The 27,083-nt window shown below is 49.1% G+C and overlaps 2 protein-coding genes across 6 annotated transcripts in view; one reads left to right on the top strand and one right to left on the bottom strand.

Annotated features, from left to right (window-relative positions):
* vps13a (vacuolar protein sorting 13 homolog A) overlaps nucleotides 1–26,824 on the bottom strand; it is a 31,812-nt gene extending 4,988 nt beyond the window's left edge. For 4 of the 5 annotated variants that reach the window (XM_076047089.1, XM_076047091.1, XM_076047093.1 and 1 more), the window contains exons 1-71: nucleotides 26,636–26,824; nucleotides 25,671–25,714; nucleotides 25,530–25,572; nucleotides 25,338–25,433; nucleotides 24,971–25,072; nucleotides 24,296–24,405; nucleotides 24,140–24,199; nucleotides 23,303–23,362; nucleotides 22,810–22,890; nucleotides 22,614–22,671; nucleotides 22,210–22,337; nucleotides 21,833–21,939; nucleotides 21,549–21,720; nucleotides 21,158–21,220; nucleotides 20,298–20,433; nucleotides 20,056–20,150; nucleotides 19,799–19,941; nucleotides 18,906–19,107; nucleotides 18,712–18,826; nucleotides 18,222–18,358; nucleotides 17,987–18,119; nucleotides 17,597–17,714; nucleotides 17,337–17,481; nucleotides 16,666–16,771; nucleotides 16,395–16,564; nucleotides 16,119–16,275; nucleotides 15,935–16,014; nucleotides 15,777–15,836; nucleotides 15,478–15,670; nucleotides 15,249–15,365; nucleotides 15,033–15,136; nucleotides 14,685–14,852; nucleotides 14,257–14,564; nucleotides 14,016–14,163; nucleotides 13,762–13,930; nucleotides 13,337–13,461; nucleotides 13,072–13,241; nucleotides 12,735–12,985; nucleotides 12,468–12,646; nucleotides 12,236–12,379; nucleotides 11,895–12,104; nucleotides 11,612–11,755; nucleotides 11,391–11,492; nucleotides 11,068–11,220; nucleotides 10,733–10,991; nucleotides 10,471–10,631; nucleotides 9,793–9,896; nucleotides 9,378–9,690; nucleotides 8,784–8,920; nucleotides 8,376–8,670; nucleotides 7,910–8,014; nucleotides 7,666–7,812; nucleotides 6,954–7,085; nucleotides 6,586–6,719; nucleotides 6,228–6,296; nucleotides 4,943–5,075; nucleotides 3,805–4,034; nucleotides 3,542–3,695; nucleotides 3,301–3,447; nucleotides 3,137–3,218; nucleotides 2,980–3,049; nucleotides 2,629–2,743; nucleotides 2,427–2,540; nucleotides 2,168–2,313; nucleotides 1,921–2,002; nucleotides 1,678–1,791; nucleotides 1,521–1,596; nucleotides 1,128–1,291; nucleotides 822–867; nucleotides 391–514; nucleotides 135–249 (exon numbers count right to left, since the gene is read on the bottom strand). In XM_076047089.1, the coding sequence (XP_075903204.1) occupies nucleotides 135–249; nucleotides 391–514; nucleotides 822–867; nucleotides 1,128–1,291; nucleotides 1,521–1,596; nucleotides 1,678–1,791; nucleotides 1,921–2,002; nucleotides 2,168–2,313; nucleotides 2,427–2,540; nucleotides 2,629–2,743; nucleotides 2,980–3,049; nucleotides 3,137–3,218; nucleotides 3,301–3,447; nucleotides 3,542–3,695; nucleotides 3,805–4,034; nucleotides 4,943–5,075; nucleotides 6,228–6,296; nucleotides 6,586–6,719; nucleotides 6,954–7,085; nucleotides 7,666–7,812; nucleotides 7,910–8,014; nucleotides 8,376–8,670; nucleotides 8,784–8,920; nucleotides 9,378–9,690; nucleotides 9,793–9,896; nucleotides 10,471–10,631; nucleotides 10,733–10,991; nucleotides 11,068–11,220; nucleotides 11,391–11,492; nucleotides 11,612–11,755; nucleotides 11,895–12,104; nucleotides 12,236–12,379; nucleotides 12,468–12,646; nucleotides 12,735–12,985; nucleotides 13,072–13,241; nucleotides 13,337–13,461; nucleotides 13,762–13,930; nucleotides 14,016–14,163; nucleotides 14,257–14,564; nucleotides 14,685–14,852; nucleotides 15,033–15,136; nucleotides 15,249–15,365; nucleotides 15,478–15,670; nucleotides 15,777–15,836; nucleotides 15,935–16,014; nucleotides 16,119–16,275; nucleotides 16,395–16,564; nucleotides 16,666–16,771; nucleotides 17,337–17,481; nucleotides 17,597–17,714; nucleotides 17,987–18,119; nucleotides 18,222–18,358; nucleotides 18,712–18,826; nucleotides 18,906–19,107; nucleotides 19,799–19,941; nucleotides 20,056–20,150; nucleotides 20,298–20,433; nucleotides 21,158–21,220; nucleotides 21,549–21,720; nucleotides 21,833–21,939; nucleotides 22,210–22,337; nucleotides 22,614–22,671; nucleotides 22,810–22,890; nucleotides 23,303–23,362; nucleotides 24,140–24,199; nucleotides 24,296–24,405; nucleotides 24,971–25,072; nucleotides 25,338–25,433; nucleotides 25,530–25,572; nucleotides 25,671–25,714; nucleotides 26,636–26,735 (9,474 nt within the window). In that variant the 5' untranslated portion in view covers nucleotides 26,736–26,824. The remainder of the gene's footprint in view (nucleotides 1–134; nucleotides 250–390; nucleotides 515–821; nucleotides 868–1,127; nucleotides 1,292–1,520; nucleotides 1,597–1,677; nucleotides 1,792–1,920; nucleotides 2,003–2,167; nucleotides 2,314–2,426; nucleotides 2,541–2,628; nucleotides 2,744–2,979; nucleotides 3,050–3,136; nucleotides 3,219–3,300; nucleotides 3,448–3,541; nucleotides 3,696–3,804; nucleotides 4,035–4,942; nucleotides 5,076–6,227; nucleotides 6,297–6,585; nucleotides 6,720–6,953; nucleotides 7,086–7,665; nucleotides 7,813–7,909; nucleotides 8,015–8,375; nucleotides 8,671–8,783; nucleotides 8,921–9,377; nucleotides 9,691–9,792; nucleotides 9,897–10,470; nucleotides 10,632–10,732; nucleotides 10,992–11,067; nucleotides 11,221–11,390; nucleotides 11,493–11,611; nucleotides 11,756–11,894; nucleotides 12,105–12,235; nucleotides 12,380–12,467; nucleotides 12,647–12,734; nucleotides 12,986–13,071; nucleotides 13,242–13,336; nucleotides 13,462–13,761; nucleotides 13,931–14,015; nucleotides 14,164–14,256; nucleotides 14,565–14,684; nucleotides 14,853–15,032; nucleotides 15,137–15,248; nucleotides 15,366–15,477; nucleotides 15,671–15,776; nucleotides 15,837–15,934; nucleotides 16,015–16,118; nucleotides 16,276–16,394; nucleotides 16,565–16,665; nucleotides 16,772–17,336; nucleotides 17,482–17,596; nucleotides 17,715–17,986; nucleotides 18,120–18,221; nucleotides 18,359–18,711; nucleotides 18,827–18,905; nucleotides 19,108–19,798; nucleotides 19,942–20,055; nucleotides 20,151–20,297; nucleotides 20,434–21,157; nucleotides 21,221–21,548; nucleotides 21,721–21,832; nucleotides 21,940–22,209; nucleotides 22,338–22,613; nucleotides 22,672–22,809; nucleotides 22,891–23,302; nucleotides 23,363–24,139; nucleotides 24,200–24,295; nucleotides 24,406–24,970; nucleotides 25,073–25,337; nucleotides 25,434–25,529; nucleotides 25,573–25,670; nucleotides 25,715–26,635) is intronic. The other variant, XM_076047090.1, reaches the window with a different exon arrangement.
* LOC142902215 (guanine nucleotide-binding protein G(q) subunit alpha) overlaps nucleotides 1–27,083 on the top strand; it is a 64,225-nt gene that overhangs the window by 27,326 nt on the left and 9,816 nt on the right. The window lies entirely within an intron of this gene.

Genomic DNA, 27,083 nt, shown 5'->3' with positions numbered 1-27,083 from the left:
AGTGATAAGCTACTGAAAATCACGCACTCACGCACAGACACAGACACACACAATGACCATGAGACCATGACAATGAGAGAGGTGCAGGTGTGATGGATGGATGGATGGATAGACAGACAGACGTATGGTCCCACCTGCAGCATCTGGCTGCCCAGCCCCTCCCTCTGCTTGTAGGGCCTGATGACTCCGTCCTCATGGATGAAGCGAGGAGGACGCAGAGGCTCCACGTCCTGGCACGTCTCTGCAGCCCTGACACACACAGTCAACACACAGTCAACACACACACACACACACACACACACACACACACACACACACACACACACACACACACACACACACACACACACACACACACACACACACACACACACACACACACTCCCTCACCTCTTGATGCCCTGGAAGGTGCTGCTGGCCATGTCGATGATGCCCCCGGTGGGTCTGGCCACGGCGCCCACCAGACCCTTGCCCACGCCTTTGAAGAAGCCCGCCGCACCCTCCTTCTGGGCTCCTGCAAGGCATGATGGGAGTGTGAGAGCCCCACTAGAGCGGCCCAGTCTCACCCCCTACTGGAGCGGCCCGGTCTCACCCCCTACTGGAGCGGCCCCTACTGGAGCGGCCCGGTCTCACCCCTACTGGAGCTGCCCGGTCTCACCCCTACTGGAGCTGCCCCTACTGGAGCGGCCCAGTCTCACCCCCTACTGGAGCGGCCCAGTCTCACCCCGACTGGAGCGGCCCGGTCTCACTCACCCCCGCTAGAGCGGCCCAGTCTCACCCCCGCTAGTGTGGCTGGTCTCACCCCCACAGCAGCAACGTACCTTTGATGGGTTTGGTGACGATGCCGGTGATCCCGCTGACGAAGCCCTGGGAGCAGAAGAGAAGACAGGGCGGAGTCAGGGGGCTGCACCTCCACCACATCATCTACCCATCCATCCATCCACCCACCCACCCACCCACCCACCCACTCAACCATCCACCCATCCATCCAGTCTCACTACAGTGTTGCTGTGACAAGTGAAAACTAAACGGTGCATTTCATACAATCACTGTGATATTTCACCCTAATACTGAACCCCCCTCCACCACCGCTCCAACAGAACCAGCGGGGTGGTCCGGCTGCGTACCGACACCAGTCCCTTCCCTCCGCGGGTCAGCCCCTCCTTTAGGCTGCTGGGCTGCTTGTTCATGGCCTCCCTCCTCTTCTGCTGGTACTCCTCGTCCATGGTGATGGCGGCCACGCCCTTCGCCATGGCGCCCGTGATCCTGGAGGCGGCGCCGGCGAGGCCACCTGGAGGGCGGAAGGTGAAATAAGCTATTACTCCCACTCCCCTGACTGTGACGCTGCAGCTACAGATCGACATAGGGGTCAAACATGGATGGAAGTTTGTACAACAGAATCTGAGGTGCAAAACCGGAACAAAAACGCATGAAAAAGATGCTTTCAAATGAAAGAAATAGGAGATTTCTCGGATGGATGCCTTTTTTATGCTTTCACAACTCATTTCAGTGAAGCTCACCTACGGCTCCGCCCACCAGGGCCTTGACCCCCAGCGCCATTCCTTCCACAAACTCCTCAGGTCCCTGGATGGCCCCCTGGAGAACAGAGAAGCAGTCAAACACCAGGAGGGAGGAGTCTCTCGCAGGAGAGCCGTGCAAAAACGTATGAATACTGACCTGATAAGGCTCGTAGAAGAAGGCCTCCACTCCCTCTGAGAGCCCTCTGATCAGGCCGAAGGGATTCCCCAGAACGTCCAGGCCCAGCACCAGCACGTACATCTGCTTGATGGCCTGAGACACAGAAAAAACAAGAAACAGGAGGCATTTCTTCTTTTTCAAGCCTTTTGTGCTGCGTTTGTCTCTTTTTTAATTGCCTTTTGTGCAGGTGTGTGTGTGTGCGTGTGCATATGTGTGTGTTACCTGCTTGGAATAATGCCGGATGACCTCCGACTGCAGCTGCTGGGTGGTGCAGAACTGGAAGGTCAACTCAAAGAAGGCCAACCTGAAGACGGAGAAGAGAAGATGAGACATGCGTTACCGTCTGTCCCAAAAGGTGACGGACATTCTTCTCTTGACAAAGCCCACAAACACATTTAGAAAATTACCATCAAGACACACTGACATTAAGAACACATTAAAAAAACAACAACAACGTGTAGTTGTGTACTTGAAGACGACGTCCTGTACGTCGGTGAGTGTGGCTCCGATGCTCTTCAGCAGCAGGTTGAGCGACTGGACGGGGATGAGCTCCTTCTCCCGCTGCTCCTTCAGGCCGTCTTCTCCTCCGGTGCTCAGAGAGAAACTCAGGTGCAGCTGCCCAGAGAGAAACACAACAAAAAAAAACAACACAATGAGGCTCCGCGGTGCTGAGACTGAGGTCCCATGAGTGAAGCTGACTGCTGCTGCTGCTGCTGCCACACACCAACCTTGATGGGGGAGATGTGGAAGTACTCGTAGAGGCTGACGGGAGACGTGTCAGCGGCGTAGACCGTGTTCAGCTCCGTCTTCATGTACTCCACGTCCTTCTCAAAGAACTCCACCTACAGGTTGGGGGCGGGGTCGTATAGATTTATAGATTAAAACCAAATCCCGAGCTGGAGACAGAGATCCTGATGGAAGGCGTCGGACCTCCTGCTCTGAAGTCACGATGTTGGCGTTCTCTGGCGTGAAGAGATCCAAGATGGCGTACAGAAAGCCCAGGTCCAGCTTCAGGTCCATCTCCTGAATCAGCACCTTGAAGTACCTGCAGAGGACACATGACTGCCTGTCAGAAAATCTGACTAAATAAAACAAAACAGAATAGAATAGACTTTATTGATCTCAAAGGGGGAAACTGAGATTGTTACAGCAGCAATAGAAACCCAAGACAGAAACATTATCAATGCTTTGTGAGCCAATAGCAGCAATGTCATCACCAATGAAAAATAACAATAAATAAGAAAAGAATAAGAAAAAAATAAGAACCCTATTAAATATTACTTTATTCTGGAGATGTCTGAGTGTCCTGCTGTCCTGGTCACAATGCTGATATCAGTCAGAGGTTTGGGCTCTGTCCATTGGAAAGAACATAAAACGATTAGAACACAAACCAGTGGAAGCGGCGTGGATGAAGAAGATGAGCGTGATGTGAGCAGACCTGAGTCCATGGTGATGGACTTGGGCAGTTTGACGGGGTAAAAGACGTAGGGGAAGATGGCTCCGGGCAGCTGGTTCTGGATCTGCAGCAGAAGGAAACACACAGGTGGGTTCCTGCTGATCCATGGGAGGAACGTAAGGAGTCGACTGGAGGTTCTGACCGACCTGGATGCGGTGGACCTGCACTCGGTAGGAACTCTGTCGAGACGAGACGCTGTACTCCACCTTCAACCCCGGCAGGAAGTGCCTCCTAAGGGGGGCGCTGCAGGGCTGCAGCATCTTCATGTCCATCCCGTTGGGGGTGAAGCAAACCTGAATGAATGAATGAATGAATGAATGTCATGAACCCACTTTCAAAAGCTGGGAAATTGTGAATGTTTTTCCTTCAGCAGGGCAGGTGACTGACCTGGTAGCTGTTGTCCAGGTCCACGATGGCGTGGTCCACTGGGCTGCACTCAACGTACTCCTTGAAGTTTTTCTCCAGCATGTCGGCTTCTTTGGTGCTCAGAGTCTTCCAGCGGCCCTTCTTCTTCGGCTTCAACTCCCACACCACATCAGAGCTGCACCCAGATCAGTGACACAGTGTAGGTGAGTAGGTAAGTCCAAAAGTATGCAGGTAGGTAGGTCTGTCTGTCTGTCTGTCTGTCCAGTTTGAAGTGCGACTCCCACCTGGTGATCCCGATGAAGGACACCTCCTGGCTGCTGTTGTTGTTGACCAGGGACACGCCCACATTCTTCAATGACAGGATGATCTCCTGTTCGGCCAGCTGTACCTTCTCGCTCTCGCAGAGCAGCTTGTAGACGCGCTCCTCGCTGGTGAACAGCACCACACGCTGGAGGCCTTCATATATGGAGATCACAAAGAGGTTTCCCTCATTGTTGATGTCCTCGCGCAGGTCCTGAAAGATACATACATGCAATGTTTAAACCGTTTCTCATCTGCCCGCAATGTTACCGCATTAGAAAAAAAAAAGCCCTGTATTGACTGCTCCATAGAATCATTTGAAAATAAGTGAGCAAAACTGACATTCTGTAACATGATTTAACTTTATTTTGAAGTTATCCCAACTGTATTTTTTATACAGACTTTTTACTAGAAGTATTTAAGCCTCTGCTTACAGCCTCCTACGTATAAGCACTTAGGACTACGCTTAAAAAAAAAAAGTTTTCTTGGAACTTCCAAGGTGGTCTCAGAGGGCAGAACCAAACACCTGACTGGGAGCACTGTCACTCACCGTTTGTGACATCACAAAGGGCTGATTTAAAGAAGTGCGAGTTTAAGTGCTGTAATGGAAAATAAGTATTCTTGGCATCCCGTGTAATCTGTTATGTCTCACTGTATAACCGTCTCGAGACATTCTCCTCGTGGCCCGCCAGGGTGATGTATTCGTTGTTTTGTCTCCTCTCATCCTCCCCTCCTCTTTCCTTATCTTATCCTCTCCCGGTCCACTGTATAAGAGACCTTCTTCCTCCTTTCCTCTTGGCACTTGCACTAGCATTCATTTGAGCTGTTGCCCTTGTTGCGTCTGTTCTGTTGGTTGTACTGTGCTTGTGCCTCGGAGCTCCGATCCCTTTTATTTTCTGTTCATTAAATTACTTATTCTCTCAGTATTCCTGCATCGGCATCTTCGCTCTTTTCCACAACAGTGCTCACTCTCAGAGAGAAAGAATTCATTCTGTATTGCAAACACACGTATGACACCCTCTAGCAGGAGAATACAGGTGTTTTTTGTGTTTGAGAGACTTAAATACTTAAGAGACGGAGACTAAAGCTCTGTGTCTGGAGAAGAGGGAGTGTGTCAACTACCTCTTCGCTCCTCAGCTTCCCGCTGTAGCTGCCACACTTCCAGCGGAGCTCTCGAGAGCCCGTCGGCTCCGTCCAGGTGTAGTAGGCCGCCTTCCCCGCCTCCAGCTCCTCCTGCTCCGCCTCCTTCTGGGAGCTGCAGGCACAGCAGAGCCGCGCACACACACACACACACACACACATACACAGTATGTTTACTGGAGAAAATAATAATAATAATGAATCATCTTCCACCACCACCACCACCACTGAAAGCCAAGTCAACGTCAATCGGATGATTGAGGATGAGGGAGGACGAGCGGCGGCACAGTGGGACAGTAGAACGGACCACAATGAAAGCCAGAGAGCCCCGAGTCAGCGAGGATCTACAGCCATGGGGAGAAACAGGCTGACACGATCACTGAACTGCTCCCACACATGTACGGACGGACAGAATCATAAAGACAGAAACACAGAAGAGGTCGTCCTGCGGAGAGACGCTGGCGATGACCACGAGTCAGACAGACAGACAGAGAGACATGAGGAAGCAGACCATGAGGAGTCGGACTCCACAGATGGAGAAGGTTAAAAAATAAACCAATACATGAATAAACCATGAAAACAACTGAGAGAAGCAGGTGGTGCGATTCCACCGGCAGAATCCCATCCCGTCAGCGGCATTCGCAACTAGCGGGTTCTACTAGAAGAGTGGATTCGACGATCGACAACGAACCAAAAGAAAGAAAGGAAGAAGAAATGAGTCAATTGGTCCTGATGTCTGAACTGCTCCTTCTGCTGCCTCTTCACAGGGAAACATCTCTTAAAACTGGCATGCGGTGGTTTCACTCTGGGGCAGATCTGCCTTCCAAAGCTTCAAGCACTGAACCATTATTTCCACTTTTTCATTTTTAAAAGGACAATTTTCAGGAAACAGGTCACAGATTTTGAGAATGCATATTTCAAGCAGTGCCCTGATCAGAGGGCTGGGGAGCAGATCACACACATGGACTAGGATCAGAGGCTGAATCAGTCTTCTACTTCTACTCATCTTCATCTCCTCTCTTCCTCCTGAACGCACGCTGCACTCAAGAGTTTCTTCACACTGCAGCGCTGCACTGTTTGTTTGCTGCTGGTCAGCTGGGTTTTTTTTTCTGTGCAAAACAGCTCATTCTGTAACAGCAAACAACTAATGCAGCGCCTTTTCTATCAAATTCCTTCCACCACTTAAATCCTTCCGGCCTTCTGAGTTCAGAGTGCGTCAGAGGAGTGTAGCCGCCCCCCCCCTGTCTTCCAATCCAAATCCTTCTACCTGTCCTCCTCTCCAGAGAAGGAGAGGTCAAGCAGCTCATCGGCCACCCAGGTGGTATCTGTCAGGACGCTGTGTGACCCACAACACACAAACACACAAACACACAAAATGGACATCAGCAAAAACAAAACAACGACAAGGACAATCAGCGACTTAACTGTTCAAATCTGTTGCAGGGAGAGAGGAAAAAAAAAGGAGAAAAAACAGCAGTTGCTGCATCATTAAATCTGTCAGCTGCTGAGCTTATTTATTTTATTTATTTTTTTGCTGGTCCGCTTGGTTTTGTCTTCAAAGGTGTGATGGGGCTGAGGACGACTGGCTGGAGGGGGGGAGGGGCTGTGTGCATGTGTTGGCTCACCTCTGGTGGAAGTGCAGCGTCTGGTCCTTGGTGTGGTTGATGATGAGGAACGGCGCCGCGCCGTCGTGGTACTCGGAGAATCGGATGGTGGCCGAGTGCTCCGACAGGTTGACGTCCACGATGATCCCGCCCACCTGCACCACCACCATGAAAATCACTTTTGGGAGTCCACTCGTGTCTTTTCTATTGCAAGTTTTTGTTTTTTGTTATTGTGTTGTTAGCACAGCAATGACATGCTGACAATTAAAAAAAAAAAAAACAAAAAAAAATCATAGCAATAAGTATAAGTTGCAGAAACACATCAACAACATTGTTTCCTAGACATCCCATAATACATTAGTTTAGAGGGAGGAGGTTTGTCTGCTCACTGAATTGTCCATGTGCAGCAGGAGGCAGTTTTCAGGTCGGGTGAAGTCGATGGTGCGAGGTGGCAGGACGCAACCTTCCACTTTGATCTTCAGCCGCTTGGTGTCGTTCTCGGGCCAGAAAGGGATGGCAGACTGCGTATGCAAGAAGAACAACAAGAACAGAAAAATGGAGAGAATCACAGGAAATCCGCAGCTTGGCACCTTTAAAGGTCCAGTGTGTTTATGATTCCAAAATTGGTAGAAGCTTAATATATTGCCCACAAATACATTAATTATGAAAAGTGTATATTCGCAGTGCAATGAAAGTAATTTAGTTTTCCTACCCTTAGAACGCTTCTCATATACATATAAGAATATACGTTGATCAAGGGTCTTGCACCCAGTTATTTGCCATATTTGTAAGGAAGCCTGGTGTGGACAACCCAGCTGTCTGACAGCACCTTTCTTAATTAGAGTGATTGCTCGCGTCTTCAAATAAACCAACGAAGAAGAAGAAGGTGGACCAGGTATCCAGGTATGGCTGCTGTAGCTCACTGGCAAGCTCAGGAGGGGGAGAGAGAGTGAAAGACGCTGCATTCTAAAATGCAACCACTTGATGTCGCTGTTTCTTCTTCAAAATTTCCAAATCTAACACACTGGAACTTTGACAGATGCCATGAAATGTGAATTAAACAAAAAAAAAGAAAAAAAAAGAGGCAACTTTAGCACCGACTTGCTCTGGTCCAGCCTCGGTCCAGTTGTCCTGACCCTCTTCGCAGACAAACACACTCTGCTTGGTCCTGTTGACCAGCATGTAGAAGGGCATGAAGGTGACAATGCGGGTCAGGCTGAAGCTGCTGGTGTCGATCTTCACGCCCACCTGAGGCCGAGCACACAAGTCATCACTGTAGACGTGCTTTGGCACGAGACCTACCGCAGTTCCCCACGTCCAGCAGCAGGGGGAGCTCAAAGCTCACCAGGTAGTCTTTGTAGCGGCCCTTGCACTTCACGTCCCCGTAGCTGCCGACCGTGTCCAGGGAGAAATCGTCCGAGAGCTCGCTGTCTGAGATCATGAGACGGACCTGAGGGAAACAACAGGAAGTGATGTCAGGTCAGGTGTGCTCATGGAAGAGAGTTGTCATCGTTTCGATGAAACCACAGCTGCCTAAAAGTGGCGGCTCTGGGTTCGAATCCAGCTTCTTTTTGGAGCGAGAAGAAGCGAGAAATGTCTTCAAAGATCGCAAGAACCAGTCCAGTTTCCCTGACTTAACACTTCTACTTCAAGATGAGCTGGATGACTGAGAACCTTCACAGAGATACTGACACTGATATGTTGATTAATGTGCATTGTCCGAATTAAATGAAGAAAGAAAGAAAGCAAACACACAAGACGTGAACACAAACGACCTCTGAGGGTCGTTCCTCTTCATCTTCCCTCCGTACCTTGTTGTTCTTCAGGAAGTAGCGCGGCTTGAAGGAGAACAGCAGCGGCATGTCGTAGTCCAGCGGGTGTTTGCGGTGGATGTCGTCCGCCTTGTACTGCAGCAGCCGCCCCGTCTTGTTCACCATCCAGTACGGAGAGTGAATGGCCACCTTCATCTGTCCCTGCTCGTACTGGACGTGCACAGCGATGTCCAGCTCGGGCTTCTTCAAGTCCTTGACGTCGTCGCAGTCGTCCTCGTCCTCTCGCAGGGACTTGAAGAGGATGAAGCTGATTTCCTCCTGGCCGCTGTTGAGGCTGCAACCAGCAGAGAGGAAAAGTCAAAAAGACACATCAAGAATAGAGGTGTGTCGCTCTTGTAGAGATTGGAGCGAGGGGCTGAGGTGCAGGAGAAGATGCGGGGAACAGACCTGTACTCATTTTGCCAGTCCTGAGCCAAGTAGTTGAGCAGGCGCAGGTCCAGTTTGGACTGGTCGACCACGGCAGAGTGCAGCTGGATGGAGTGTCCCGGGTCAAGAATGGCTTCGGGGGCTGAGACACCGCTGTCCTGTGAAATGGCAAGCAGAGGGCACCACTGAGCGTTAATCGATCCATCAATCAGGGATAATACGCAACAGCGAGGTTGCTGGTTAATTTTGAAAAAACTTCTCAAATCTGGGAGATATTTCACAGGAATTTATATATTTATTATAGCTTGTCTAGTCTTGAAAGACGTACTTTCGATCTATAATTCTTGAATCTTCTATCTTGTATCTATCTTTTCATTTATTGTTCACATCTTCGAAATAAAGACAATAGATCAATAATCAATCAATCAAATCAATCAACGAAGCAACATGGAACCACTATATGTTTTCTATATTTAGATTAGTAAAGATCTGGTTGAAAGACAACAAAAAACTTGATGTGATTCACAATGTAAATGACCTGTAAATGGAAATGAAAATGTTGCTGACAAATGCAACGCAATAGGTCCTAATTGATGGCAACCAGGAGGAGCGTACCTTCAGCTGGTAGGAGACCTGGTAGGGCAGCAGGTTGCGCAGCAGGATAGAAGGCCACAGGTGAAGCACGAAGGGCACATCGAAATTCTCCCCGACGCCGCCCGTCTGCTTGAAGGTCACCGTGTCCTTCATCGGTACGATGTTTACCATGAGCACGCCGCCCTCGGCCCCCCGCCGCCGGCACGTCTGCCTGAGGTGCGTCTCTGGCTGCTGGTTGCTGACGTCTTCATAGCTGAAGCCCTCGGAGCAGTCGAACTGCTCCACCTGCTGGCCGGCGTCGTCCTCGGTCACTGGCTGCAGGCACAGCTCCGACCTGACGGACAGGTGGACGAGAAGAGAGGAAGCAGAGGGGTTGCATGTCTGTCTGGTGAGTGTGTGTGTGTGTGTGTGTGTGTGCATGCATGTTTGCCCTGACCTGTAAGAGTCCAGCGGGACGCAGAACTCCTCGTTGGGCACGGCTGTGCCCAGATAAGTCGATCCTTCCAAAACTTTGAAGGGGATTGAGAAATGATTGATGATCTGTATGAAAGCAGGGCAAGCAATTAGACGTGAGACATCATTAGCATCAATAGAGTTTTAAAAAAAAAAATTAAGTATGTAAAGTTGGCCAATGAGTTCTTCGGGCGGCTGCAGGTTATCTCCTAATCTTAAATTGCACTGCCTTTCTTCATACGATTCTACGCATCAAACTAGATCAGATGAGCCTTTAAAGGTCCAGTGTGTAAAATTTGGCCTGATTTATGATTTTTATAGTGGTAAACGCTTAACATACTGCCCATAAATACATTAATAAAAGTGTACACTCGCAGTACAATAAAGTAATTTGGTTTTCCTACCCTTAGAACAGTTCTCATATATATAATATCCATAGAGCAATAAGGGTCTTGCTCCTAGTTAACTGCCATTAACTACCAGGAAGCCTGGTATTTGAGGACAGAAAGGCTATAAATATGACATGTCAGACGGGCTTCCTTAAATACAGAGCTTCTTAAAAAAAAAAAAAAAAAAATGAACACACTGAACCTTTAAAGGAGATTCATTCTGGAATAAGGCATCTCGATGCTGGGATCCAAACCGTTTGTCGGTCACCAACCTGGAAAGGCGAGCGGATTTTGATGTACTTGCTGCCCTCCATGGAGTAGATCTGGCAGACCAGGAAGCGGGTGACGCCCGAGTCCTTGTGCATCACGCTGTACATCCCTCGGCCCACCTTGATCAGAGGGATGACGCTGGCTGAGGTGTGGCCCAACGGCGCTGAGGGGGAGAGCAAAGCACAAGCAGACCAGCTCGTGAGGGATGAGTTTAAATGAGAGCGGGTGGGATTCAGAGGCTCCGAGCTCCGCGACGATGCTTACTGGGCTGAATGTAGTAGTCCTTCCCACTGAGGGAGGTCATGGCGGAGAACTGGTCGGCCTCCGTGGTGGTGGAGTAGTCCATGCTGAGAGTCTCCCCGTCCTGCAGCTCCACGGAGAAGTTGGCACTCTGCAGGCCGATGGGGCAGAACATCTCGCTGTGGCGGACCGAGACGGGCACGCCCAGGCGGTTCTTCACCAGGAACGGAGCCTCGTCCTTCTGGAAGGACTCGGCTGTCTGCTTGGCCGCCTCGGCAAACGCCTGCAGAAGAGGAAGGAGCGGCAACGCTGAGCGACTCCACCGTCCCAGGAAATGACGAACGCCGGCCGGCTCTTACCGTGCCCAGGTTTCCCAGCATGGCCAGTCCGCATTTGGAGAGGGTGATGTTGAGCTGGTCCTGACTGCTGACCACGATGACCGTCTTGTAGTCGGGGACGTTGCAATCCACCTCATCCGACAAGCCGGTGAACTTCACCGGCTTTTTCTTCATCTGGTTGGACGATGCGTCAAGTGTTTTAGCAGAGAAGCTCAGGATAAAACCTGGGGTATGTTTTTGTACATGAGGCCCCTGGTCTTCTTGGTAATAGCAAGACTTGCCTATAAGGACTTCTCAGTATTGGTACACTGCGCTACTGTGGATGTACTGTGATGAGCGAGTACCTTCAGCTCCAGGCTCCACGGTCTGAAGCTGTCTTTGGTCTCGTCCTCCAGAGGCTCCAGCAGCGGCTCCCAAACTCCCATGATCTCATTGAAGTAGTGAACCTGCAGGCAAAACAACCCAAGCACGAGAAAAGTTTTCAATCCAAAGCAAGTGGTTCAAACTCTTGTTCTCCTAAGAACGCCATCAGCATCGAAGGGTCGAGGAGAAACAAAAAAATTACCTCCATGTCGAGATGGCTGTGGATGCTGATGAGTGTGAACCAGTTTGTCACATGTCCGTGGAAGCAGGACTTGGCCAGCAGCATGGGGATGGTGCGGTGTCCCACGCCCGCCTCCAGGGTCACGCAGATCGACTTGATGCTGACCTGCAGGGACGATGGACAGTCGGTGAAACCACGCCGGCCTTTCTGGTAACCACTTGTTCCAAACTCACAACTGCACTGCATGTGAAAAGACTGAGGCACCGGCAGCGCATCCTGCAGAGTCGCACTAGAGCCCAAATACCTGCATCATCTCCCCCTTCGGGATGAGCGGGGCCAGCGAGGCTGTGTCCTTGTCGCATTCCTCCTCCAGGAACCAGAATTTCAGCTCTTTCCAGCCTCTTTTCTCCCACAGGTCCACCGGGACGGGACTGTCCAGAGCCTCGGGGGTCTCGGCCGTGGGTGTCAGCGCCGACTGGATGGTGATCACGGTGTTGATGATGATGGGAGACACCTGAACCGACAAAGAGACGTATCAGCACAAAAAAAGACCATTTCTCCTTCTCTCTCTCTTTTTGAAACAAACATTTCTACATTGCGTTAGCTTAATAAATAAACTCTGATGATGCGGTGCGGTACAGTAACCTTCAGTGTGAGAGCGTTGATGGAGATGTCCATGGTCTCCGGGGATGCCGGGTACATGTTTCGCTTGAAGAACACCTGACACGGCTGCAGCACCGTGGTCACATTATTTCTCCTCTTCTCCGCCAGGAAGGGACAAGCCACCACCTGCAAGAAAAACAAAACACAACAAACTAATTAAAAACAACAACAACAACAACAACAAACCCACCCCCACCCAACAGAAAAAACAAACCTTCAAATCTTTGATGACGGCTGTCATCTGGGATCCTTCAGCGCTGCTTTTCATCACGACCTCACACTGTGTGGTCATGACCAGGGCCGGAGCGTCGGCCCGTGTCAGGTCGGCCACAAACACGATCTCTGGGTTTCGGACCAGAATGTTCATCTCCGTCTTTGACACCACGACAGGAGCTGCAGCGGAGGATGTCAAAGACAAAAATGAAGGCGTTGGTGAATAAATGGATTCTTCTGCTGTCAGTCAGTGGCGGCCAAGACTCACAGGGCTCTTTGGATTGGACCGAGGTGTTGCCGCTCTTGGCGCCGGAGGTGCTCCTCGGCTGCGGCGCCGCCTGCTGGAAGCCCTGCTCCATGGCGTTGCGGAAGATGGCGGCAACGGTGAGCAGGAACTCCATGCTGGCGCACAGGTGCACGTCCTGCACCAGTGTCTCCAGCATGGTGCCCTCGCGCTTCTGGGAGTACTTCACCTGCACCATGGCGTTCTGCTCGGCGCCGGGACGCAGCGCGATCATCCTGGGGGAGGGGAGGGGAGGCCAAGGCTGAGTGAGGACTGCAGAGAAGAAGTGCCTCTCTTTCTTTCTCTCTCTTTTTTAAATCACCTTGGTGTGACCATCTGCACGTTGGGTCTCTTATCATCCAGAAAACAGGAGTCCAGCTTGACGGAGGCCTTCATGGAGTTATCGGAGAACATATGGACGGAGGTGGAGATGGTGCCCAGAGTGAACTCGGCCAGCTTCAGCTGCTCGTGGTGCGGATCCAGCGACAGCAGCTGCACAAGCGACACACAGCCGGGACGCATTAGAGTGCAACCAGTGTGCGCACATATGCGTGTGTGTGTGTGTGTGTGTGTGTGGCTTGCGTTACCGAATTCTCATTGGGAGTAAACAGCACCAGTGTCATGGAGTCAAACTTGCAGTCCAACTTGAGCGCCTCCTTCAGCTTGGTGGTTTTGTGTGCTTCCACCACAGCCGCGGTCACCACCGTGTTGCCTGCACAGTCAGCAAAGTGTTAAATGGACGCATTAGCATTCGCTGGGGTTCTAAATAGGGCTGTGAAACGATTCATTCATTAAAATTGAGATTAATCTCTGACTTTGTATAGTTAACTGTGATTAATCACATTTTGATTTGCATGTTTGAAATTTGTTATTTTGCATTTCATGACACTTTTTATGTCTATGTTTGTGTGACGCAGTTCTTTCTAGAGTATCTCAATTGGGAAGCAAATTAACTCATCCTTCGGGATGTGAGAATCACTGGGACTTTAACTTTTTAACTGTGGGTGCTTACTGCTGCCTGTTCCAGCGGATCCGGGGCCTTGAGACTCTTTGCTGGTTTCAGAGTCGAGCGATTGGTCGCGGCCGGGATGGGCTGCCGGTTGGACGGCGTCAGACTTCTCGGACAGGTTCTCATTCAGCGTCCTCAGCAACACCGTCATGTCGTCCTGGCTCAGGATCAACTGATAGAAACCGGAGCATTTAATTGAATTATTAATTCATTTATTTTTTTATACTAACGGCAACTGTCACTTCAGCGCCACTTACGATCATGGGCTTGAGATGAGCCATGATCATGATGTCAGGAATGCTGTGGTACCAGTTGGATGAAAGATTCCTCTGGATTTCCAGGTCCAGGCTGACAGGATTCAGCAGCTGCGTCTCTCCCTGGAAGCTGCCGTCCACGTACGTGCTCCTAATAGAACGCAGACATTGAGAAAATGGCAGAGAAAGTCTAAAACTGGTCCACATACCCACTCACAGACCAACAGACAGACACAGCACTAACCTGTACATCTTGAGGTCAGTCAGCTTGACCTTCATGACGTCGACGACAGGTGGGATGGCGGCGTCGCTTTTGGAGGGCTGCTTGACGAAGTGGTTGCGGACCGACAGCCGACCCAGGTCGGCCACGATGACGTTGGTGGAGGTGGACGACTGCGGCACGAAGATGAGGGGCGCGTTGAAGTGGACGTTGAGCGCGATGCGAGTGCTCCGCTCCGCCAGCTCCTTCACGCCAAACGCCGCCTTCTCGGCCGCCTGCACCGTCACCTCGGCCAGAGCCTCCTTGGCCTCCTGGAAGTTGTTGATGAACGCCTGGGGAGCAGGAGGTGCACACAATGAGTCCGACATTTCATGCTATTTATGTCTCATCATGTGCAATCGTTTTCTATAACACCAGCCAGCTGCAGTGCGACAGAGAGCCTTCCCTCTTACCATGATGGAGGAGACGAACTTGTTGAGGTAGATGAGCTGGATGCAGCCCACCGTCAGCGTCACGCCCATGTTCACCTGAGACATGTCCAGGTAGGCGTCGCCCTCTGTCGCGTCCGTGTAATTCACCATGCGGAAGTCAAAGACCTCCTTGTCTGCTATAGAAACAGCCTGATGGGGGAGAAGACAAAATTAGTGGATAGTAAATTATCGCAGCAAAAGAATTTGAAAATTACAGAAGCAGGATTTATAGATTAAAAAATTATATACAGAAAGAATAAAAATGAAATATAAAACATTTAAAATAAACAATGCAAACATGGTCACTAAAACACACACGTGAACACACACCTTCTTGTACAGCGTGTCTGCGTCACAGTCGAGGATCACAATGTTCTTCAGCTTGGTCAGCACCTCCATCTCCTTCTTCCTCATCAGAACCTCGGACACCAGCCCTGCAAGGTAACAAGTAAGAGTCAGTCAGACTTTGTGCGCGTGCGCATATGACACCTGCAGGGAGTTCACACGTTAAATCCAGTCCAATGATACATAAAAATACTTTCACACCCTCAATGCAAATCTCGGAGATCCTGGCCGTCTGCCCTCGGATGAAGACCTTCAGACAGCGGAGATCGGCCCTGATGTGGAGATTGATGACGTCTGCATACTTGCTCTTCCTGGAGCCTGGAAAAGGAAGAGGATGGAAAGGAGACGGTCGGAGGATTTTAGACGCGCAGCGACGACGACTTCAGAGTGGATGTGGCCAAACGGAGCAAACTGAGAAGCCATTTTTTACTTTTCTTCTTGGCTACGACGACCTCCTCCTTCTTGTCTCCGTCCTTCTTGCTCTCGTCGGCCTCAGGGATTGTGAGGAGTTCCTCCTGCCCTCCCCGCTTCTTGGGAGGCTCGGGGAGGAGATTCTGAAGGAAGTTCAAGGCGTTGAGCAGAGCCTCCGTGTGTAGGTGGACGTCCAGGGAGGAGAAGGTCACCTGACGAGGGGGAAAAAAGCATAAAGTTCACCATTGTGACGGTCAAACCTGCAGAGACATGGTATGCAGGCTTCTTTTCCGACACAGCAGAGTTTATCTGTCTCACCTTGATGAGCTGCTCGGTGTTGTTGTGTTCAGTCCTGAATTCAGGGCCCTTCTTGTCAGCCTGCAAAAGCAGCAAAGGTCTTTAGAACGTCCCACTGTTTTACATTAAATTATGTGGAACTGACTGGTTCAAGGCCTTAGAGGGGTGACATCACAAACTTTGATGTATTCCAGGGTCAGCAGGTCAACCTCGGTGTTGTCTAAAGTGGTGATCAGCTGCACCTGCCTGTCTTCAGAGTCTGAATGAGGGCGACACAACTTGATTACCACGGGAAGAACAGATTCACTGCCGATAAGTCAATCAGTCAGTCAGTCAGTCCAGTCCAGTCCAGTCAGCACTCACCCTTGTATTCAGGGCACTTGAGGCAGATCTCTTTGAGGTAGGTGTTAGACGTCATGTCAAAGGTGCGCAGCTTGAGCTCGGTGCCCAGACCCTCGATGTCCAGGTGGAGCACCGTGACCTCCTGGTCTCCGGACAGGCGACACAGCTGAACAGAAAACTAGACACACACACACACACACACACGCGCAAAGAGAGACGGACAAAGAGGACAGATGTGGGAGGAGAAAAAAATATAACATACTATAATATACTAATATAACAAGTGGGCTGTGGTACCTCGCTGATTTCAAATGTCATGACAAGGTCCTTCATGTTCTTGGGAGCATCTTCCTTGATGTAATTTTTCCTTTTGCTGACAGAGCGAAGGGAGACGGGGTTGTCCGGGAAGAACGGCCGATCGCCGACAGGAGAGCTGGGAGCGTCGTAGAACAAATCCTCCTCCGACCCTGCAAAGAAAAACAACAAAAAAAAGGAACCATGTTTTGTGAGAAAATGAATGAACGGGTGAGTGCGAGTGGCGCAGTGACGGCTGCGAGGTGAGTTTTACCCAGTGAGGTGATGCTGATGGTCTCGCATGACTCGAACAAGATGGAGGAGCGGTGGTCTGCCAGGGCGGGGGGTCTTCTGGGGGTGAGCTGGGGCGTGAGCTTCGGCTGACGGGGGAAAAGAAGCCGCGTTTGAAAGCACAAGTAAACCCTGACAAGCCGTGACAGTCGTTAATATCTGAGCAGGGCAACTAGTGAAGAGTGAACTGACACTGAGTGCTGTCGTCCTGTCTGCTCTTTGTCAGTCGCCTTGCAAACCAAAGACAACAAACTCTCTGACTCAGAAGTTGCGAGGTCGCACAGGAGTGACCCTTTCAACGCCACTGCTGATATTTAATGCTGTGCTGCCTGTTAATCTCTATTGAGGCGTGAGCATTTTATCTTCAGTTTTTCCCCTTAAACACGCAGCGCCCTCTGCTGGAGCCAATAAACTACTACAGAGCTTTGATTCGTCAAAATCTCTTCATGAGGCTCAGTAGTAAAACTTGTGCTGCCGAAACTGAAAACTTGCAGCTTCCACATGTCGATGAGGAAACTGTTGAACCTTAACCCAAATCATGCTGTTAGATTGAACCGGTTACAACCAGTTACTGCAGCATAATGACAGACTGGAGTTGCCTGCATCTTGCCGAGTCTTCTGCTTTATCTGCACCTGGTCAGTGGAACAACGTACCTTGGAGGTGTAGGAGGAAGCGGCGCCGCGGGCGGCCGGCCTGGGCTTCGGCAGTGGTATACTCTCCACCAGTCCCAACACGTTTCGAAACTTATCATCGGAAATACGCAGAGACAGCAGAGGAAGCTCCCCCGACATTTTGTACCTGGACACCGAGCGGAAGAAACCGTTGGGGCCTTGAACGAAGCTCCGCTCAATCAACACCTTTGGCTACAAAAAATAAAAACAGCGGGAAGGAAACGAGCCCCACAGAATCTTACTTTGCCATGCGAGAGTCTGTGACCACCATGGCTCGGCTGAAGATGATGTTCAGGTCCACCGGCTCCAGGATGTGGAGCGGTGACTGCTTCTGCTTTCGGGCCTTTTTCCAGTCGCCGCCTGTCACACAGAGGAAAATATTGTACCTGATTGAATTAGCTGAACACACATGACTGCTTCTTCAAATGTTAAAGTGAGCTTGTTGAGACTCCTGCGTTGCATTTTCAAAAGCAACATCAAAGCACCTTTAAAAGTCAACTTTCCAAAGTGTGTTGGTGTTTTCTGAGCATGTGGTGAACTACATTTAAAATAAAGAAACATTCTGCCTTTCCAACAGCAACCAGCTGAACACCAACTGAACATCAAGCAAACCGCTCACTTGCTGGCTGTACCTGGCTTGCTGTAGAGGAACTGCAGACTGTTGAGCTGGATTTCGAAGCTGTCGTACGCTCGAGACATGATGTCTTCAATGTTGCTGGAGGCCACCGACAGTTGTGGCAGATTTTTCCTGCTCAGGCTGGACATCTGATGAAGGTTAAACAAGGTTAAACTCCCTGCATCAAGCAAAAGCTCTGCAAAGTGAAGGCTCTTGGAATAAGCCAGTGGGAATTTGTCTTAATCTCACACCTGGAGGTGACCGAGATCCAACAGTAAGATGTTCTGGGTCCCGTTGTAAAAGCCCGTCTGAGGCACAATGACATAGGAGGCCATCAGGTTGACCTTCAGGTCCATGACCTTCTGTGTTTCTATCACATACATCAGACCTGGAAAAACACAAAGCACCCTTGAATGACTCCATGATTGATAAAAAAAATAAAATAAAATAAAATAGTCTAAAACGAAAAATGCTTCTGATGCAGGAAACTTTGTAACTAACAACTACAAGTTACAGAAACTCTCTGGAGGGAATGTTAAGTAAAAATTTGGCATTTTCAGGGAAGCAATCAGTCAAAAAAAGACAAAAGAAAAGAAAACAGCCCTGGAACAGGAAATAACTGAGTCCTTCAGATACGCTGATAATGGGAAAAAAAATGGAGAGGAAGGAGACATTTTCTCATCTGACACTGGAGACTCGTGCTGCTGACTGACTGACTGACTGACTGACTGACTGACTGACCGGTGGATGTGCGGTCCCTGAACTGCTCCAGCTTCATCAGGGTGGCGTTGGTGAGCTCATCCAGCTGCAGGTCGTCCGGTGGCAGGAAGAACGCCGTCATGCTGTTCACAGTTATCTGCACAGGCGACAGACGGACGGTCAAGTCGCCGCTTCACCTTCTGACTTTTGAACTCACGCTCGCCGACGCCACTCACCGCGTCGTAGATGATCTCCAGGGGCTGCGATTCCACGTGAAGCCTCTGGTTGGCGCTCTCGTCCAGCGGGTTGGTCTCGAAGAGGAAGGACAGCAGCGGCGTATCCGCCCCCGTGGCTGCCTTCTTGGAGGAGAGCAGGACCGGCGCCGGCCGGTTGCTGGCCAGACCCGACACCTCAAACAGGCTGAGCTCGGCTGTGATCCTGCGGGAGAGGAAAAAAAAGAGGAGAGGTAGAAGTGAGAAGGTGGAGGCCACCAACAGCAACATCCGAGTTGCAACGAACAAAGCGACAAGGATTTTCCTGCCTGGCACGTGACAATTTGTTAAATTTAGGATTGATGCGGTGAGTTTCAAGAGACTGGCAACGTGCCAGCCGGTAGCATCCGAAAGATAAGAATCCTGAGAGAAACAAGGTCGACGTCTCAGTCACGATGATCTGACTGGAGCAACAGCAGCATCAACAGCGACAACAGCAGCCAAACCCAAACTAAGAGCCACTGCAGCGTCGACATCTGATTTGTTTTTCTTTTTAATTAAGACGCTTCTCTCCAAGGGTGAAAAAAACAACGAGGGTGACGGTTGTGTCTATTTCCTGTGTTTGATTTTTATTTCGAGTGCTCCAGATCAGCGGTTGGTTCACACTGTAAGATGTTGAGTCGGCGACTTGAACACAGCAAACCTCATGTTTTATCCAAGTTTATCATTCGATTCATATTCCTCGGACGAGATTGTTAAAATCACAAAGTGTGCAGTCCAAGGCTGTGTCCGAAGTAGCGCTGTATAGTTGGCTATATACAACTCTATGGGAGGGAGGAGGGAACGAGTGGTTGATTTGGGACACAGCCTCAGTCGCAGTAAAGACAGAAAAGAAAAGAGGAAGTTGCACTACAGACTTGATGGCTTGAGCTCCCGGCCGCTGTGCCAGCGTGGACTGCAGCTCGCCCACCGTCAGCCTGATGATCTCATTCCTGTCCTTATTGTCTTTGATGGACACCGTCAGCTTCTCCATGTGGAAATTGACCATCATGTCTTCAAACTATGATTTAAAAAAACAAAAAACAAAACAAGTGACACAACACATATAGCAGTGGTCTATTTGGGAAGAACACGGTGGATGCAGAGCCGGACAGGGACGCGTCATGTGACTCACATCCTTTGGCAGGTTGGGGTTGGCGGCGGTGTCGCTGTAGCCGATGGCAGTGTAGAGTTTGGCTTTCTCGGCGGGCGTCAACAGCTCGTCAAAGCCTTGGGATGCAGAGAGGGGGAGGGGCAGGGGGAGTGAACAGAGCGGTGGGATTCAGTCACCAACTGCAAGTCACATTGACGGCACTGGCAGAACACAGGCAGTGAGCGACATCCGGCTGCTCGGGGTTCTTCCATCTGCTTTCGTACCTCCTGCGCTCTTCGCGTCCTTGGGCTTGGCCTCGGCCTCTTGTCCCCAGTCCCACATCCAGCTGAACCAGCCCTGCGACTCCTCCTCCTCCATCTTCACCCCGGGCCGGTAAATACACAGGCCGGCCTTGCTTGCCTGGAGGAAAGAAAGACATTCCAACATTATTGGTTGGAAACAAGCACAAGCTCCACCTCGCCTGCAGGGCTGACTGAGCTTTGTGCTTTGCATTTATTTTACGACACGTCCATACTTTCCTTCATTCAGAATTTCCCCCAAATAATATTTTGGCTGCCATATATATATATATATATATATATATATATTAGTATTTAGATAGATAGATAGATAGATAGATAGATAGATAGATAGAGAGATATATAGATAGATAGACTTTACTGATCCCTTTGGGATGACTCCCTCAGGGAAACGAAGAAGACTCCTGCAGACCCCTGCAACCCAGACTTCAAGAATAAACAAGTATTGAAAATGGATGGCTGGATGGATCCATTAGTTTTATGTTCTGTGCAAAAAAAAAAAAAAAAAAAAAAACACTTTACAAAAGGCAATATTTTAGAAAAGGAAATCAAACCTGCTGTCAAGTGAAACAACTTGGGCCAAGTGAAGAACAAAACATTGATGGCTCACCGTCAACCCCCTGTGGGACTGTAACCGCTTCATCACTGAAGTCACATGCTCGCTGTTGCTTTTAGCGCTTCACCTTTCTGTTTGCTCTCTAAAGCCGTGTTTGCTTTATTTTTTAGAGCAGATTAAAAAAAAAAAAAAAACTTTTTTGACTACAGCAGAGGGCGCTCTCACTGCTTTACCGCAGCACCTAGCTGCATGAGGAGACCTCACTCACCTCCACCTCGGCCTGTTGTCTCGCCAGCGTGATGTTGAAGATGTCCAAGGTCTTTTCAGGCTCCTGAAAGACGGGCACACGACAAAATCGATTGGACCTTTTTGCGGCGTCGTGTTACTGCACAAACTAAATTTACTGTTGTGTAAAATCTAATCAGGAAAATGGAAAAAAGACTCAGGCAGGAAACAATCGAAAGTGGCCCTGGGCTTCACCAGGGTTCACTTTCAAATGCATTTTAAACAAACTTCCTTTAGAATAAGTAGAAGTTCTTTGCATAATTTGACCACCTGTACGTCAGATTTCAGATCCGTTACTTGCGAACATTAAATTACAGCAGCATGATGTCGCGTTGGCAGACAGTGCGAGTCGCTGTCACAGCCTCTTGTCTCACCTCCAGCGCCTTGAGCAGCTCCTCGCTCGGCTTCTTGCTGGTGATCTTGGTCTTGTACAGCTCCCGGTAGCGCTTGACCGCCTGCCGGTGGCGGCGGATGTGCTGCCACGACCACATCTGGAGCCGAGGCTTGACGTCCACCTCCAGGATGCTCGTGGTCACGTACTTCCACCTGCGGTGCGTGCAAGTGAGGTGGGTGGGTGTGAAGGGGGTTGTGGTGGCGAACGCACGTCTCTGCAAACATTAGTGAGACTAAACTGAAGAAAACAAGGCGGTTTTCTGACCATATTCGGGTGTTGTTGAGGACGTTAACCACAGGTCTGTACTTCCTGTAGGGCAGGTTGCGGGTCATCATGTCCACTGAGCCCAGCAGCTCCAGCATGCTAATGTACTGTGGAAAAACAGGAGGTCGGCATTTACTCTGTGGCTTCATCTCCACTGAGACGCCTCTTCAACGACCTCCACTTCTGAGCACCAGGAGCATTAAAATCACAGTCTTTATTACCATTTTGCTGTTTTTAAATACTTTTTTCCACCGACGTTTACCTTCACAGGACACACACACACACACACACACACACACACACACACACACACACACACACACACACACACACACACACACACACACACACACACACACACACACACACACACACACCTGAGGCCTGTTCAGCTCAAAGGCCACCTCGCTGAGGTTGACCATCAGGTCCACTTTGGGGGAGGAGAAGTCCATAAATGACCTGGGATTCATCCGCAGCTTAGCGTCGGCTGAGATAGGACGGAAAACTGTGCAGCAATGAAGACGAAAAATCACAACAGACACGTTAAAAAAGAAAATCATTTCTAAACCTTGAATATTTTGTTCCTTTCATCCTCAATGCTCATCTTAAAAAAAACATTTTATTCCAGTCTTTCAGTGTTTTCATGGAACATCCTGTATTAGACCTCAAGTAAAAACTTACAAACTACTTTTCTATTTGGTAGATTTACAGTTTATACCAGTCTTCTGTTTTGACATCTGAGTGCCGGTACACAATTGTCTCGTGAGCCTGTCAGACTCACCAAAGTCATGGCTGACAGGGAGAGCCGTCTGGGCGTCCATGCTGCTCTGCAGATTTTGCTACAAACAGACAGGAAGGAAAAACATTCTATTTTTTTTCTTGACACAAACACCTTTATTATTAAAATAAAAAAAAACATAGATTTATCCCAGGCAGTCGGGACTTTTAACAGTAGCAGTTTGTTCAAGGTGACTCACTAGAGCGTCATCGGCACTGAGGAAGGAGAAGAGTGCTGAGTTGACGTTCCAATATGCAAACAAGTCGTCCAGTTGAACCAGCTGTAAAGATGGAAACACAGAAAAAAATGAGTGAAGTGCAGAGCTGACAGCATCAAAAACACTTTTCACAGTCAAAAGCTAAGAAGAGATAAAATTAGTTTGTTAATTTTCTGCTGATGGATCAACTTCACAGACCTGCACAATCTAATCTGAATTGTCTCACACTCAAAAAAAATGAAGACTGTCCACTTGCTGGAGGACATAAAGTAATTTGATCTATTCCCGACAGTAGGTGTGTTTTAGCTTTAGTGAAAATTCTAAAGATGCAGATGGCACACAGTGTAAGGCAACGAAGCCATTGGCCACTCAGCAGGAGTGAGAGATTGGATGACTGGGAGTGCAAAAGCTCTAAATGGCCAGTCAGGCTGGGAAACACTGGCCACTCCCCAGCTACAATGGCTGAAGATCTTACCTTGAAGAAAAGCCTCGAACTCTCATCTAAAAGGCTCGGATTCCAGTTCTCGTCAGCTGTCTGCAAGTCAAACAACATTTTTTTTATAATTTATTTATTTTTTTGCTTTCCCCCCAAAATCCTCTTAATTCGTTTAAGCCCTTGTCAAGTGGAGTTTACAGAAGGCTCTTCATGTCAATCATCACTAGCTTAACCAATGAAACCAGCTGAAGAACTTGGTTTTTTTTTGTTAACCTGTGCTGATTGTCCCTCAATCCCAGCAGAGTTTCTGGTTTGTGTTGTATCTTTCAGGGTAAGTCTGTGCTTTCTGTGTTGCGACGTTAGCTCGCTTTAAATGAATGAGCCTCGCACTAATTAATTATATCGCACAACTAGATATATATCAGTATCTACTGGGTGTACGAACAAAATCTACTGTGCTGCTTTCGACTGCCGTACGTGCTATTAATTTCTGTACCCAAGCCGACTCAAGAGAAAACTCCCCCAAAAATAAGTGACAATAGATAAAACGACTATGACACACCAGTGCAAAGAGAGTGAGATCCACTTGTGCCGTCGCGATCAGGAAGTCCTATCAATTATTAATTTACACACTCTGGCAGCTTGTGCTGTCAAAAGGCTTCTTGCATTTAGCAGCTGCAGCTGCTTTCTTGTGCTGCAGTTTGCATAAAAAAAACCCATGAGGAACCATCTTTTCTAATAATACAGCGAAGCATCATTCATTTTTTTCTGTTGTTGATGATGATACAAAAACGAAAAACTGTACATTTTTACAAGATGTATTAAACACATTGTTATTTAATGTGGTACTATGTCGAACGTGTGGATGCAGGTTACCTGAAGGCTGAGGTTTTTAAGTGACACTCCAAAAGACAAGGGGCAGTTTGGATTAGTCACCTGCAGGAAAAACAGAGCAGTACCGTCTTGAGTTGGCCAGTTGATTGGGTGACACTCACTTTAAATGATTGAAAAAATAAATTAAAAAATACTCACATCGTCCTCATAGCGAACGTGGATGTTTGAGATCTTGACCTGCAGGTTCTTGATGACCTGAGTGGCCAGCTTCTCCACAAACGTGTCCTGCTTCTCCAGAGCTGGATCATCTGTGCACACAGACACAGTTATGAACCGAGTGAGACCAGGTTGGCCACTGCAGCTTTCCAAAATCCTCGGTTGCCCAAGAACTCAAGGCAAAACAAAAGCTTTCCTAGGTCACTAATGACCTGTGTGCAGTGCATATCATGAAAAACACCTGGATAAAGCAATAATTGATATCTGAAATCAAATACATGCAATAATACGGCACTAATAGAATCAGGAGAAACCAAAAACAGGAACTGTCTTGTTGTTTGCAGGAGCTCTGACTTGATGTGTGAAGCAGCAGAACACATGTCAGGCTTGTGTCATAGTAGTCAGCAGTGCAAAACCACATGCAGAGCATCAAGTGCCGAGTCTTCCCAAGAAGGAAGTCACAGCTGAAAACAAAACCACGACCACATGGCATGAAATCTCTGCTGTGCAACGCCACAGCATCTTCCTCACGTCCCGTTTCACATTTTCAGTCTCTTCTGCTGCGTAACTTAGCAAATATGCCTGCGTTAGGATTGTATTTACAAAAGTTCACACGTATGCCTTAAAAAATCAAAGCAAACCAAGCTTGAGCCTGACCGAGCTGCGCAGCCTTCTGTTTGGTCTCCTCGATGCGCAGCAGCTCCCTCTGGCGAGCGTCCTGCAGCTGCCGCTCCTCCTTCTCCGCGTCGTACATTATACCTGGAAAACAAGCAGAGATGTTTGTCAATACGCTCTAACATTAATCGAATGAAGTGAAAACAAGAGCTGAAATCACAAGTTCCTCTTAGACGCATTAAATGCTGAGCTACGCTGAGCTCCAATGTGTAACTAAAAAATAAGGGTGTCAGTTTTTCCTGCTGGATCCATCCTTACATGGACATGATGATGAGATATTAGGTATACGGTGCAATTTAAAGCACTAGATTTCATCAGTTTTTGCACCAAGAAACGGAGGTGATCTTACTGGCAGTGGGCACGATGAGCAGAAAGACGCCGTCCAGCGTGGCCTCCACAGACTGGGTGTAAAGGTTCTTCCATGGGATCTTCAGCTCGAGCCGACCTAGTTTTCAACCAGAGACACAGGCAGTGTGACACACTCTACATCTGCCACAATGGAAAAGGGTAGACGGTGACGGCAGTGGCGCACAGGTCTCACCTATGTGGCCTGCTTTCACTTTGAAAGGAATGTCCAGTTGACTCTGCGGTGACAGGAAGAAAGACCACCAAATTCAATTAGACGGACATTAATGACGAGCGGCAGAGCGGGAAGCCTGCCTGTCTGTCTGTTTCCACTTACCAAGGCATCTTCCTTGATTTCCAGATTTGTGAGGATGGCGTCCCCTGTGAAGACGACGCACAAGTTCAATCATTCTTTTTTATTTTATTACTACAGTTCCACAGGTTGGAGGTGAGGGTGAAGCATGAGGCAGGTGTATTGAGCCTGATAAGAAGAAGTCATATCTGTGTCTTGCTGACTGATTTCAATAGTCAGGGCAATAGGGCGCGCAGGTTGAAGGCTGTACGTGAAAAGCTGCACCACCACAACAGCCACTAACCCAAGAAGCGGCTGCAACAAGTTGGTGCACGTTTAGAGAAAAACCTCGCCTTAAATCCCCTTCACGTCTAAATTTGCGAGTGCACTTTTAAACGTGCACCTGTAGTCGAAAATAAAGGCGGAAACTGAGTCGTTTTAGAAGCACCACCTTTGCCTGGGTAAAAAGTATTTCATGGATCCTGTCCACGTTAAGCCATGAAACGGGAGTTATCGTTTAGGTTTTGGCAGAGGTGGAAGTGGGAATGACTCGAGACTCCACACGAAATTTGGCGATTATTGATCGGCGTTATCGGTCAATAAGCTACGTTACGCTTTTTACGTTAAGGGTTTTAGAATGCCCCCAAACAGGTCGCACCACCTGGCAGTCTGAGAAGCTGACAAGAGGTGAAACGAGCAAACGTGGTTCAATAACAACTGGGCGTTGGAGCAAAGTCAGCCATTACAAACGAGTGTGAGTACACAGCTGGCGTTTGAACAGCGCTGTGTGGCCCTGAGCGGAGTGCTCGGAGGAGACGTGTGAGTGTATTGGGTCGGGGGGGACAGATAAACTGACAGTGACAGCTGGGGGCACCGACCGGGATCCACCTGACTGCTAGCGACGCACAGTTAGCCTAGCCTAGCCGCTAACTACCTGCTAGCAGCGGGCTGCTGAGCACCGTGGCGCCGCAGCAGCACAGCAGCCCGCTCGCCCGGGGTTATTGGCTCACCTCCCCAGATGCCCAGCTTGAGCTGGGAGCAGTCCAGGTTGACCACATAGTCGCCCAGGAAGCGGTTGAGGACGTCCACCACCAGGCTCTCAAACACCATCTTGTCGCCTCTTTCATGTGTCCGCTGCTGCCGTGTTTACATTCTGGCCAGGCAGCCCAGCCGCTCCGCTCGCATCAAAGGCGGATTTGTGACAGTACGTGGTGGGCGGGGCTCTGACGTCATCGCGTACGGTTCACGTATCATTCACCAAAAGTTGGAATACATCCTTTTTGTTCTTCATATTACCGCTAACACTACTGCTACTACTACTACTACTACTACTACTACTACTACTACTACCATTAATAATAATTGGCGTCACTTACTGAGCCTTAAGTAAAAATGTAAGTTTTACTGCTTCGTATATCTTCAGTGGGTCACCAAACAACAAGTCAATAACACAACTTC

This window comes from Nelusetta ayraudi, unplaced genomic scaffold (assembly GCF_046127955.1).
Source record: "Nelusetta ayraudi isolate G7.1 ecotype Tasmania unplaced genomic scaffold, CSIRO-AGI_Nayr_v1 ptg000092l, whole genome shotgun sequence".
NCBI lineage: Eukaryota > Metazoa > Chordata > Actinopteri > Tetraodontiformes > Monacanthidae > Nelusetta > Nelusetta ayraudi.
Note: the sequence above shows the minus strand (reverse complement) of the source record. Positions and strands in the feature narration are given on the sequence as shown.